Raw genomic sequence first — 12,364 nt, forward strand, 5'->3', positions numbered from 1 at the left:
TCCCAGTGGTCTGAGAACACAGGCTTGCTTTTCTGACCAAGCGAACGTGAAGCTGATTCTACTACTTTTTATTACTAACAAAATCAGTAGCGTAACGTGTAGAGTGTACTTGTTCAAGGATTGGCTGTGGACATCTGTCACTCAACTTAATCCCACCCCCTTGAGTAAAAGCCCTCTTAGATCTCAAATATGATGTAATTAATGCACATTGCACATATATCGATGTGTACATAACAGTTTGTGTCCTCACATATATAGTACACTTAGTCTAAAAGAAAACGTCACAATATTAGAATTTTGGAGTTTTATTTATTAAATAAATAAATAGGCAATTATGTACACAATAAATACTCAGTAAGGACAAGGGGGGAAAAAAAATCAAGAAACAAACAATAATTTTTGCAGATTATTACATGCATGTGTGATCCATCAACATTTTACCACACATACACACAAGAAGTCCGTTTCTTGTCAAGGAATCCCTGGTCCCAGCCCAGATTTTCTTTCCTCTCTATAAGCTTTTTATCACATCATGCCTCTTCACTACAGTCTCTGAATTTCAGCATTTGTAAATCTACAGAGTCTGTCTTAGTCATTGAAGACCTTTCCATAGCTCCATCCTGTTCACATCCAGTGGACATTTAGTCCAACAACTCCTCCTCTGCGCCCTTGCATTGAAAGAAATCATCAATTCTTGCTGAGTCAGTGGCCAACTGTTCTCCTCATCTGTCAGTCTCAGTTGCATCGCTGCAACAGCATGTTCAGGGCATACTCCAGACGACTGCGCAGGTCCGAGGTGCAGCCCGTGCCGAGCAACGTGCTCAGTTGGAAGGTGGTGGAAGTTCGCTCCTCGTTGATGTACGTCAGCAGGTATTCGTCCTGCTGTGTGCACAGGATGAGCTTGGTGTGGTCGTGGTAGAAGTTCACCTGTTGGGAGATGAAGAAAAAGGCTTTGTTATTCTAGAACTGACGTGAAACACTCTCACAGGATGCAGGATGTTATTACAGCAGGGTTTGTGACCTTCTTCTTCCCACAGTGCTATAGTGTACACAGCTTTTTATCTGAACAGACAGACAGGACTGATAACTACCCAGGGGTTCTGATGGGCGTAGAGAGCACTAGACAGTAGCTTTTTACATGGGGAATAAAGTTCTACCAAACTTTGCAGGAGTATGTGTTATCTACTGCTGCATTAAAGGAATAGTCACTCAAAAATGACAATTCTGTCATCATTTACCCTTATGTCATTAATTTTTTGGTGATGTTAGGCAGGATGTTAATGCTTATTTTTCTATACAATGAAATTGTATGGTGACCAGGTGCTGCCAAGCTCCGAAATGACAAATCTAAAAGTTATGGTACTTCGATGGTGCTTTTTGTCCGTTCACTATTCACATTTATTGTATTGAAAAGAGCAACATAAACATCCTGCCTAACCTAACATCTTCTTTTGTGCTCCAGAGAAGAACACAAGTCGACAGAATGATGAAAGAATTTAAAATTTCTTTGTAATAAATAAAGATGACTATAATATTACCTGAAATGTGCCATCATTGAACAGCATCAATAAAGCTCTGTCTGATTTCAACCACTGCAGAAGATATATTCTGGTCTTCTGGGTATCCGGTTCACTTATCACATCCCCTCCCTGAATGAAAAATAAGGATAAACAATACATATTAACACAACAGCTTCTGTCTGAAGTCTAGACCAGAATATCAAGTCTATGACTTTTACACCTGTAACAAATACAAAACTGAATACAAACATAAGGGGTTAAGCTCACATCCATCAAATTCTCCTCCATGTAGTGGGCAAAGTACTTGAGGATGGTGACCTGGGCCACAGCACACTCGGGAGCCTCGATAACAGAGAAAACAGACCTCTGGCCGAGCGCAGCATACTGGTGAACAGTCCTAAAAACCAAGATAACACAGATTTATCAATAATTACAAAGGCAATGCAACACAATGCTCACTGTTTGATTCTACAGCTATATGAGGTCTATGACTCATGCTTGCTCTTGATGTGTAATGCCATTTGTCATTCATTTCTGACATTTCCAGGATATTGGTGCAAATTTCTTCCCTTCAGAAGACTATGCTGAAGACTACGGATGGAAAAATAAGGAACAATATTGGTCATATTGAATATGCACTACCGTTCAAAAGCCTGGTCAGTACGATTTTTATATAAGTTTCCTATGCTCACCAAGGGTGCATTTTTTTTTATCAAAAATACAGTAAAACAATAATATTGTGAAATATTATTACAATTTAAAATAACTGTTTTCTATTTCAATATATTTTAAAAAGTAATTTATTTCTGTGTTCGCAAAGCTGAATTTTCATCATCATTACTCCAGTCTTCAGTGTCACATGATCCTTCAGAAATCAGTCTAATATGCTGATTTGATGCTCAAGAAAAAAAATATTATTATTATCAATGTTGAAAACAGTTGTGCTTCTTACTTTTTGTGTAAACAGTATTTTTTTTTCTGGATTCTTTGTTGAATAGAAGAAGGCACCTATTTGAAATAATGTCAATCTTTATTGTCATTTTGAATAATAAAAAAAAATCTTGCTGATCCCAAATGAATATCCATTTTCATACTGAACATTATAATGTGGCGATGTCTATATTGACCAGTAGCATTTATTTTTAATTTAAGTATTTATTTTTTAATTAATTTGATAAAATATAGTATAGTATATTATAGTAAATAATATTAAAAAAATAATTATAGGTCAGAATTTTAATTTTGGTGCATCCATATTTTATGCATATTAGTAAGCAACTGCTTCATGAATATGTATTGCATAACGTTTGGCTACTTCAGAAATTAATCAAATTGGAATTACACATGAACACTCGTTTGGGGTTGAATTTTTTTCAAAATAGAGCGGAACTGAGTTAGCAAACAGTCAACTTGAAACACCTACTTCTTGTCAGAGAGGAGACTCATGTGCATTCCGTTGTTGAAAAGGACGCCCACTGTGTTGTCAGACAACTGATAGCCAAAGCCATATTTGTTGGAGTAGTCAACCCACTTAGTCACCCACTTCAAACTATTACAACCATTTCCTCTGGGAAGGCTGTCCGCTGTGGAAAAAAAAAAAGTACATTTAGATGCAAAGATCACACATTTTCTTTACTCTATAGAATGGATTCGGTATAGAAGTGTGTGAAGTGTAATGTGTCTTATTCACCTTTAGGCATGTGTTCAAGACAGCCTCTCAGAACACTAATAACAGCCTCTGCCACAGTGCCAGTGGTGGTGTCTTCAAGACCTACAAAGAAACAGCGGGATACATTGCATCAGCTTGCTATACTAATGAGCTGGGTCAGACCGAACAGGTGAAACACACACACGCTTACATTCACTGCTGCTGCTGCAGCTGCCCAAGCTGCCTCTAACAATCAAGTGAATGGTATCTCTTGTCTGCAGCTTTCCGTCAGTTGCCAGGGTAACAGGCTTTCTTGTAGGTGCTGACGGATTTCCTCCTTCCTAAAGAGGAGAAATTGCAGCATATGCGTGTCATGAATGACCTAACACTTAACCATCATTAATATCTCAGAGCTGGTGATGAATTCCTTATTATAGTCTGCTATAAAGGGAACAATGCTCACCTCGGATGAGTGTGTAGTAATCTGATGACTGATGGCAGTCTTTCTAAAGTCTTGCCGGAGCTTGAATATGTCTTCCTCTTCTTTGGCTAAGCGATCTGTAGGAAGATAAAAAGTTATTCATGGGCTCTTCTGAAATGAATGATGCTATAGTTATATAAAGCGAACACTTACTTATATTTTCATAGTACTTGGCTTTGTCCTTCTTGCCGCCGAAAAGAGCCGCAGCTGCCTTCTTGAAGAAGCTCTTGGCTGGACTGGAAATGTGGAAGTCTGGAGCAGAATGGCAGCAGCTGACAGGTAGAGTTTCTGGCATGAATCCCTGTGGCGAAATTACGACAAAAACATTAATGAAAAGTCCAACTGCTTGGCTGGATTTACTGAAACCTGTGCTGCAACAAATAAACTTACCTGGGTGAAAAATTCATGCTGAATGATGTCGTCCAGGTGCGGGCGGTCCACAGGGTTCTGTGCGAGCATGCCGGAAATTAGCTGTTTGGCGGGAAGAGAGAGGGACGCCGGGAGGGTGTAACGGGCCTCTCGGATACAGCGGTATGTCTCCTTCAGGTTAGTGGTCTCGAATGGAGGTTTTCCCAGGAGCATGGTGTACCTGAAAAGGAAGATGAATGTAAGATTAATAAGGGTTTGGCTCTTAAAATAATAGTTCAGTCAGTTTTAGAAACATTTTTTAATAATATTCTGGCTGTTCTTTTTAATATAATTAACTGAGGGAGGACTGGGGCTGTCAAGCTTAAAAAATAATGCAAAAGCACCATAAAAGTATCATAAAGGAAGTAATGTGATAGCTAGTCTGACAGACAGAAGGTGTTATTCACTTATTTAACAGTAAATAACAATATAAACACAACTTAAATCTTTAAAAGACCTTAAATATTGCACAAGACCACATTTATGGTGCTATTTTAGAGCTTAGTCTTCATTCACATTTATTATTTTGACGAGCAGCCAGCACATTCTTCAAAAACAAGAAGAACGTAAAGTAGATATTCATTCATAGAGAGTGAGGCTGAATCGACAATCATTGCCTATTCATACTGAGCAGTTTCCAAATATAGTGCATTGAGGAAACCCTCGGATCTGATGGTGACAAACTTACATGACGCAGCCCAGTGCCCACACGTCAGACTCCCAGCCGTGGCCCTGTTTGTTCAGCACTTCCGGGGACAGGTAGTTGGGTGTACCGCAGATCGTTTTGCGTCTGTTGCTGACTGGCTCCAGTTTGGCAGCCAGCCCAAAATCTCCCACTTTCAGCTCCATTGAGTCACTCACAAACAGGTTGCCTAGAACGATAAAACTTTTAACTACTTTTGAACTGATGAAATGTTAATATACATCATGTAAGTGCGTGAATGCGTGCTTACCTAGTTTCAGGTCACGATGCAGGATCTCTAAATCGTGAAGGTATTTTAAAGCAGACACTGTCTGTTTCATGTAATACCTCACTTCAGGCTCTGTCAGGACTTTACGCGCCTTCAGTATATGGGCCAGTGACTAAAAAAGATTACCAGAAGTCAGTTAGGGAGCACACAGTCATTTGCATTATATATTATGATAGAATTCCAAACTTTAAAGCACTTTTTTTTTTCTTAAATAGATACTTACTCTTCTACTGCAGTACTCCAATAGAATATATATGTTGTCTTTGTCTTCAAAGTGGTGGTAGAAATGCACTATGTGTTTGTGGCTGAGAGCTCTGTGCAGGTCAATCTCTCGGTTTATCTGGAACAACAGAATACAAAAAATCAGTTAGAGGTCTCGATCAATCACTCGTGCAATCTTATTTACATGTGCCATGTGTCTGTCCTACCTTCTCTCTCTGGTGCGGTTTTGACACACGCGTATGAGGGATGATCTTGGCTGCATATACTTTACTTGAAGACAGGTCAGTCATTTCATAGCACTTTGCAAAGCCTCCCTATGGTATATAGAAAGTATACGATAAGTATAAAGATAACCAAGATAAGGAAGCAATGCAGTCATAACTAGTGCATAGATACTATATAAATATATACAAAAGCAATGCAATCATGCACAAATACAATGAATAATATTTATTCCACATAATAATAATATAATACTTTTAAATAAACAATAAATATAATACATTTAAGAAATATCAGGATTATTATCGAGCCCATTACCTTTCCCAGAACTTTTCCCCGGCAGTAACATTTTCCAGTATTGGGGTCTGTAATGATTCTGGAATACTCTGTGGTCGTCCGACTGTTATCCTCTGGCTTTTTCCATCCTTGCTCACTTATTTTATTGAGCTCACACATCTTTTCGTTGTGTGCCGTTATAGTTGGGTAAGAGGTATTCCTTAGTGTCTCCATTACTCTGTTACTGTGTGCTGTCACAGTGCTGCTGTACCGGCGTGTCTCCTTACTTTTATACCGCAGCGCTCGCGCGCCTTTCCTCTAGACGAAATACGTCACGAGAGGGGAAGACCCTATATGGCGCGTTAGGTCTGGCGTATAGCACTGTCATCTGTGAACTACCTCACTGTATCCATTATTAAACATCCTAGGCACATCACAGACGCCTACTAGACAAAGATTATAGCAGAAAATCAGGATTATCTGTGCAATGGTTCATATAGCCACAGCTCAATCTCTCACAGGCAGAGATTAATTAACCAACAGATCTTGTTTTTCAGTCAAAAAGGTATAGGCTATATATACACACAATAATACAAATAAGCACCGGCGAATTATATTGACAAAATGTTGATTTTCAATAAACTAACCATCGTAAAGACGTTTATATGTTTGAAAGAAACCTTCTGTTTCATAAAGGAGAGTCAGGGCATCACCATGTGGTCAAAGTGACATACAACATCTGGCATGTTTCATTTTTTAAAAAGCATTATACGTACAAATTCCATGTTGTGAGAACTATTAGATATGTTAGACACACTATTACTTAACATAAAATTAACAAAGCATAGTTTAAACATATCAAATATCAGTATTCCCCCTTTAAATGGAGATTTTGACCTGTCCAACATCAGAGGTCTTGACCTTCTCAACTGTTTTTAATAATTAAAATCATGCAAGAATGTTGTAATTTTAACAAAATCTTTTTTATTTAGTAGTTTTAAGTACTATTACTTTTTAATTTTAATTATTAAAACATAATATTTAGCTGTGTCCCACATGTGCAACCTATTACTGCTTTTTTTTCTTTATTAAAAAAGTGTAACATTCTCTAAAAATGTCAAATAAAATAAGATTATTTGCACCCTTTCTACAGAATGACAGGAAAACAAGAAAAAATCTCATTCCATTTCCCTAATTTGTATAAAAATTGCAGTGTTGACTGCATTCATTAAGCTCAATTATCCAACCCAGGCAATTATTTTTTTCTCTTTCAATAAAATGAATGAAACAAATAAAACAAGTATTTTTCTTAATTTGTGGGAAATATAATGTAAGACTGACCTATATGTGATGGAGAAAAACATGCTCTTATCCCCAAAATCTTTTTTGGATTTGCTATTCTGGGAGATATTAAAGGGATAGTTCACCCAAAATGAAAATTTTGTCATCATTTACTCACCCTCATGTTGTTCCAAACTGGTATAAGTTTCTTTCTTCTTTTGAACACAAAAGAAGATATTTGGTAACCAGATAATTGGTAAGAATGTTGGTAACCAGACGGTAGCCATTGACTTCCATAGTAGGAGAAAAGAATTTATGGGAGTCAATGGCTACCGTCAGCTGTCTGGTTACCAACATTTTTCAAAATATCTTCTTTTGTGTTCAAAAGCAGAAAGAAACTCATGGCTTGGAACAATATAGTGGTGAGTAAATAATGACAAAATTTTCATTTTTGGGTGAACTATCCCTTTAAAAGACCAAGATCATATGAGCAGTTTGTTGGCAGAAAGGTAATGTTGGCTCTTTATTTCACAGTTTAGTTTAGCATTTTACAACACACACATGCCATTTGTCATCAAACCCACCTGTGGTAACAGAACAGGAGAAATAATGTCATGTTCAACATAAAAACAAGTAGTTATTATATGATTTATACTTTGCATTTAACTTTGTATATGTCTTCTAAAAGTGACAGGTACCTTTCAGGTGGTGCTCAAACAAAAAACAAAGCTTTTTGACACAAGGAAAGGTGCTTTTCTCCTCATTTCATGGTAGCATGTGTTGAAAGCTTCCGTATGGCATTCATATCATATGCCCAGGCCTGGTCTAGTCCTTCACCCTCAGTGGCTGTAGGAGTCCAGTCAGGAAATGGGAAGCGACAGGCAATCACACGAGCCTCATCTGGTAACTCCTTCTCCAGTTTTCTACCCAACACCTCCATCTGTAGACCACAAAGCACATTGTATTGATCAAGGCTATTACTGGCAAGTCAAACAGGTAATTTTTTTGCATTCGTGTTTTCTATCAAGAAGTGTGACTGTCTTCATCCCCATCTGTCTCACACACCATGTTGTTTAAAATGACTCAAAAACTCTCCAGGGTAACCTAAGCTGATTTCCTCTCCAACAAATCCCAATGATCAGACCAAAAATCATTGCACAATTAAGTAGAATACATGTCTAGATGATGTAATTCTTTGTACTGATTTTTAAAGATACTGTACTATCTTTTCTATTTTTAAAACAGCTCTCAAATTGTCTTTTTATCAGCTCAGTATAAATGGAGCAAGGACATCTGCGCATACATACCACTCCGGGTGCCAAGAAAACAGTCACATTGTTATATTTGGACAAATTGGTCTGTGAAAGGAAATGGTAAAATTGAATCATCAACACTTGGACATGTGAAATCAAATCTGAAATAAAATATGCACATGATATCTGTAATTTTTCAATAGATGTTTTCAGCACAGTTGTAGAATTAGTACAGGTGTTGTGCCGAAATCAGTAACCTTAATCAGTAATTCTCAACCTTTTTGTCTCAAACGACCCCCACTATAAGATTAATAAGAATATATATAGCTACGAGCACTGGGTACATACTTGCATAAACATTCAATGAACAGCGACCTCTAGTAACTGATTTCTCTAAATCTGCTATTTCAATACAACACCACTGGGGCCAGCTGCATAAACTTAGGCTTTATGTTAAAGGGATAGTTCACCCAAAAATGAAAATTGTGTCATTAATTACTCACCCTCATGTCGTTCCAAACCCGTAAGACTTTTGTTCATCTTCGGAACACAAATGAAGAGCTTTTTGATGAAATATGAGATTTCTGTCCCTCCATAGATAGCTACACAATTGACAATTTGACGCTTCAAAAAGTTCATAAAGAGATTGTAAAACTAAACCATATGAATTGAGCAGTTTAGTCCAAATTTTCTGAAGAGACTCAATTGCTTTATACGATGAACAGATTTAATTTAGGCCTTTATTCACATATAAACATTCATCAACTCACACATCAGTTATGGTAAACGGAAGCTAAAGAATGTTCGCTTGATGTGCTTGATGTCACGTTACGCAGCACGTTTGAGCTTCCGCAAGAGGTTTGTTCTCGTGCATCAAGCAGGTTCGGTTGAGTTTCTGTTTATGTTCGCTGATAAATGTTTATATGTGAATAAAAACCCAAATTTAATCTGTTCATCATATAAAGTGATCGAGTCTCTTCAGAAAATTTGGACTAAACCACTCAACTCATATGGATTAGTTTTATGATCTCTTTATGAACTTTTTGAAGCGTCAAAGTGGTAGTTGTGTAGCTGTCAATGGAGGGACAGAAAGATCTCAGATTTCATCAAAAATATCTTTTGTGTTTTGAAGATGAACGAAAGTCTTACGGGTTTGGAACGACATGAAAGTGAGTAATTAATGACAGAATTTTCATTTTTGGGTGAACTATCCCTTTAAGACTTTGTCTTACATTTACATTTAATCATTTAGCGACTTACAAAAAAAAAAAAAAAAAAAATAGATGACTAACTTGTAAGACAAGTCTAAGCAGTTTATGCAACCAATCACTGTTCTAAAGACAGTTCCTTGTGAAACTACACTTTCTGATAAAATTCTGACGTTTTTCTCCTTTAGGTTGATTTTTCCAAAAAGCGTTAACACTTTTTCAATACTGCTGTCACTGTGTTTGCTTGAGCATCGCAAAAGAGCAACATTTATTCAATTATTGGCATGAGTTGGGGGCAGGACTAATTGTTTGACTGGCCAGTGGAAGACAAGTTGAAAATGAGTTTGAAAATCATTATTTTTATGATTCCATTGGGTGCCACAGATGGCACAGAAATAGCACATTTCACTTTTAACAATACCTTACCTTCCAAAAGTCCTGGTTTATAAAACTGGAAGTGCTGGATGGTATTCCCTTCCACTTTGTTTTGACTCTGGCATATCCAGCTAGGATAGAATTGATTTCAAAGCCAGTGCACTGGAAACCCTCTACAGTGGCGGCAAATACCTACAAAACACACCCAGGCCAAACCTACACTTTGAGAACCAGGTTCTGAGATATTTATGTCAGTTACAGCCAGACATAAACCTGTGGCTCATACTGTTTGCTCTCCATGTATAAAAGAAAACACAATGAATATTGTCAACTGCAAGAACATTGATTCTTGCATTTATAGATATAACAGGAGAAAAAGATTTTTTCCATCCAAATTTGAGCCTCATAGAATGCTAATGGAATCTATTTTGGAACACAAAAGAGGCAGCTCCAGGTAGGCTGCCCAGTGGCCATTATCATGTTGTGAAATCACCATAAAAATAGCCCACAGATTAGTCGTTTCAGCTCAGAAAGCCAAGCCCCTTGAGCAACATCTAACAGCAAAGTCATGCAAAATTATAAATAGCCTGTTTTCAAATGTTTTTTTTTTTTTTTCTCAATATTTTAACATTTTGTTTTATTTTCCATATTTTCTCTCCCACCCAGTTGCTAAGCATCTCACCATGTATTGTGGTGAGAAAGTAGTCATCTGCAGAAAGCCATCAGAAGCATCTCGTATAGCACCTGGAGATTTACATTATTTACATTAGCATGTTAAATGCTGTATACATTATTAGGATTTAGATGTCCAAGCTATGAAAGACAAATAAATGCATTGTTATTATACAAAATGATTGGTATTAAGCAAAGTATATAAACATATAGGGTGAATTTAGGGTGATTGGGACACTTTTTGCCATTAAGATGACTGGGGAAAAAGTGTCCTAATCAACCTGTAACATTTTCTGTTGATTATCATTTATTGTCAATGTTAAAGACTCACCAGTCGTCCATCACCTGAGCCCAGATCTGCCAGACACCCTGCTCTCCCATGCAGGAGTTTCATTACATTCTGGGTCTGTGTTCTGCTGGAGGGCAAATAAGGCACCTGGACAATATTAATTTCATTTACATCAGTGATTAATTGATTGATTGACTTTCCCTCTCTGCAGTCTAAACAACCACTGTATCCAGGCACATGGTAAAGTGCAGATTGTTGCCATCTAAAAAGATATCACCCAGGGTACTGAACGAATACTGTAATATTGGCAGCTCTTTATTATGTATAACTGAACAAACTGCTATACATAGCTGCCAATATATGGTATATTACTTCCAGTACCTTGAGATATATGGGTACTTTCCGGAAGCCAGGAAGTGCAAATAATGTCCAGAGCCCATAAACACCCATGAGCAAAGCTCCAGATGCTGCTGTGAAAAGTGACTTTTCCTGAGTATGCTGGGAGAGCTTGCAACTTTTATGCAGAAGGATGACCTCGACCGAATCCTCCATGATAGATCACTAGTGGAGAAAGCAAACAAATATAATATGCATGACCCAATCTCAACAGAAAATGAATGTGATGGTCAAAAGTCACATCTTATATAACAGTTCTTCTTCTTCACGTGCATGTAGGTCATTGTTTAATAAATATCGAGTCAAAAATGAAGTACTGGAAGAGTTCTTCAGCCACTAGAGAACGCTACATATCCATTGTTTTTAATAGAAACAACGTCTAAACAGTTTATTTAACACAAGAAATGATTATATAGCAGACTATGTAACCTTAAGTAATATAAAGGCATGTTTTACAACCTGAACGCGTATATTTCTATTTACTTTAAAAGTTTACAAAAGCGCGAATGCGTTTACTTCAAATTTATTGGACGAACAACCAACCTGCAAAATCTACCAACAACACATTTAAAGAGAACATATTTGACAATTAAAAGTCGGTTTACCTTTTGTATGTCAATGTATACTGTATATTGCGTGTTTTTACTGCGAGGAATACGTGACATTCGTGGAAACAACACAAGCGCATGCGAGAGTGGGATGGGCACTAGTAGTACTACTACGGAGAAGGCCTAGCTCATTAATATTAATTACATCATGCTACCGTCCTATGGCGAGGGCTTATCCTATGAATATTAATTACATACATGCCTCCATATTGAATTGAGTGCATTTTTAGTATTAATAAAAGCAACATTAAATTTAATTACAATAACGGAAATCAGAAACATTATTATTAAAACGAAAATTTATACTTTTGAATTTTACAATATTTTCTTCAGAAGTTACCTATGAGTAATTATTTACCGATTACCGATTTATTCATTCTTGAGTCTTTTGTTTGTAATATTTATCATATTATTTATTTTATAGCCTAGTGTACTATTGTTTATAATCTGTTTTGATCTGTGTGAGAGAGAGTAACACCGCTGCCCCCTGCTGTCGGCAGACCGCACTCACACTTTAGGGGATGAATGGGTGGA

General features: G+C 37.1%; 2 protein-coding genes across 5 annotated transcripts; both read right to left on the bottom strand.

The window, feature by feature from the left end:
* Positions 1-289: 289 nt before the first annotated feature.
* plk2b (polo-like kinase 2b (Drosophila)) lies at positions 290-6,266 on the bottom strand. Its single transcript, XM_051904156.1, has 14 exons — positions 5,791-6,266; positions 5,457-5,564; positions 5,252-5,368; positions 5,011-5,140; positions 4,746-4,929; positions 4,040-4,238; positions 3,803-3,950; positions 3,632-3,726; positions 3,380-3,509; positions 3,211-3,291; positions 2,944-3,103; positions 1,788-1,917; positions 1,539-1,649; positions 290-927 (listed from the first exon to the last, which is right to left on the bottom strand). Exons 1-14 carry the CDS (start codon positions 5,980-5,982, stop codon positions 736-738), a joined length of 1,977 nt encoding a protein of 658 aa, XP_051760116.1. The 5' UTR covers positions 5,983-6,266; the 3' UTR covers positions 290-735.
* A 1,272-nt stretch (positions 6,267-7,538) lies between these two features.
* Positions 7,539-11,946, bottom strand: si:dkey-190g11.3 (uncharacterized protein LOC567059 homolog). 4 transcript variants are annotated; one of them, XR_007931452.1, is made up of 7 exons: positions 11,828-11,946; positions 11,208-11,387; positions 10,869-10,973; positions 9,917-10,057; positions 8,337-8,387; positions 7,728-7,969; positions 7,539-7,613 (listed from the first exon to the last, which is right to left on the bottom strand). XR_007931452.1 is itself a non-coding variant. In XM_051904404.1 (6 exons), exons 2-6 carry the CDS (start codon positions 11,376-11,378, stop codon positions 7,790-7,792), a joined length of 648 nt encoding a protein of 215 aa, XP_051760364.1. In that variant the 5' UTR covers positions 11,379-11,387; positions 11,828-11,946; the 3' UTR covers positions 7,539-7,789. The 4 variants fall into 4 exon arrangements, 1 of the variants encoding a protein (XP_051760364.1); XM_051904404.1 differs by having other exon boundaries at positions 7,539-7,969; XR_007931453.1 differs by lacking the exon at positions 11,828-11,946 and adding an exon at positions 10,548-10,609 and having other exon boundaries at positions 7,728-8,387; positions 10,869-11,383.
* Positions 11,947-12,364: the final 418 nt, after the last annotated feature.

This window comes from Ctenopharyngodon idella, chromosome 8, assembly GCF_019924925.1.
Source record: "Ctenopharyngodon idella isolate HZGC_01 chromosome 8, HZGC01, whole genome shotgun sequence".
NCBI lineage: Eukaryota > Metazoa > Chordata > Actinopteri > Cypriniformes > Xenocyprididae > Ctenopharyngodon > Ctenopharyngodon idella.

Excerpts from the sequence above, each read along its gene's own strand:
- plk2b (XM_051904156.1), bottom strand. The coding sequence starts at position 5,982 with ATGGAGACACTAAGGAATACCTCTTACCCAACTATAACGGCACACAAC. Across the intron at positions 5,141-5,251 it reads TGGAGTACTGCAGTAGAAGA|TCACTGGCCCATATACTGAA; the intron begins GTAAGTATCTAT and ends AATCTTTTTTAG. Across the intron at positions 4,930-5,010 it reads GCATCGTGACCTGAAACTAG|GCAACCTGTTTGTGAGTGAC; the intron begins GTAAGCACGCAT and ends TTATCGTTCTAG.
- si:dkey-190g11.3 (XM_051904404.1), bottom strand. The coding sequence starts at position 11,378 with ATGGAGGATTCGGTCGAGGTCATCCTTCTGCATAAAAGTTGCAAGCTC. Across the intron at positions 10,974-11,207 it reads AAGTACCCATATATCTCAAG|GTGCCTTATTTGCCCTCCAG; the intron begins GTACTGGAAGTA and ends AATATTGTCCAG. Across the intron at positions 7,970-8,336 it reads TTTTCTTGGCACCCGGAGTG|ATGGAGGTGTTGGGTAGAAA; the intron begins GTATGTATGCGC and ends TGTGGTCTACAG.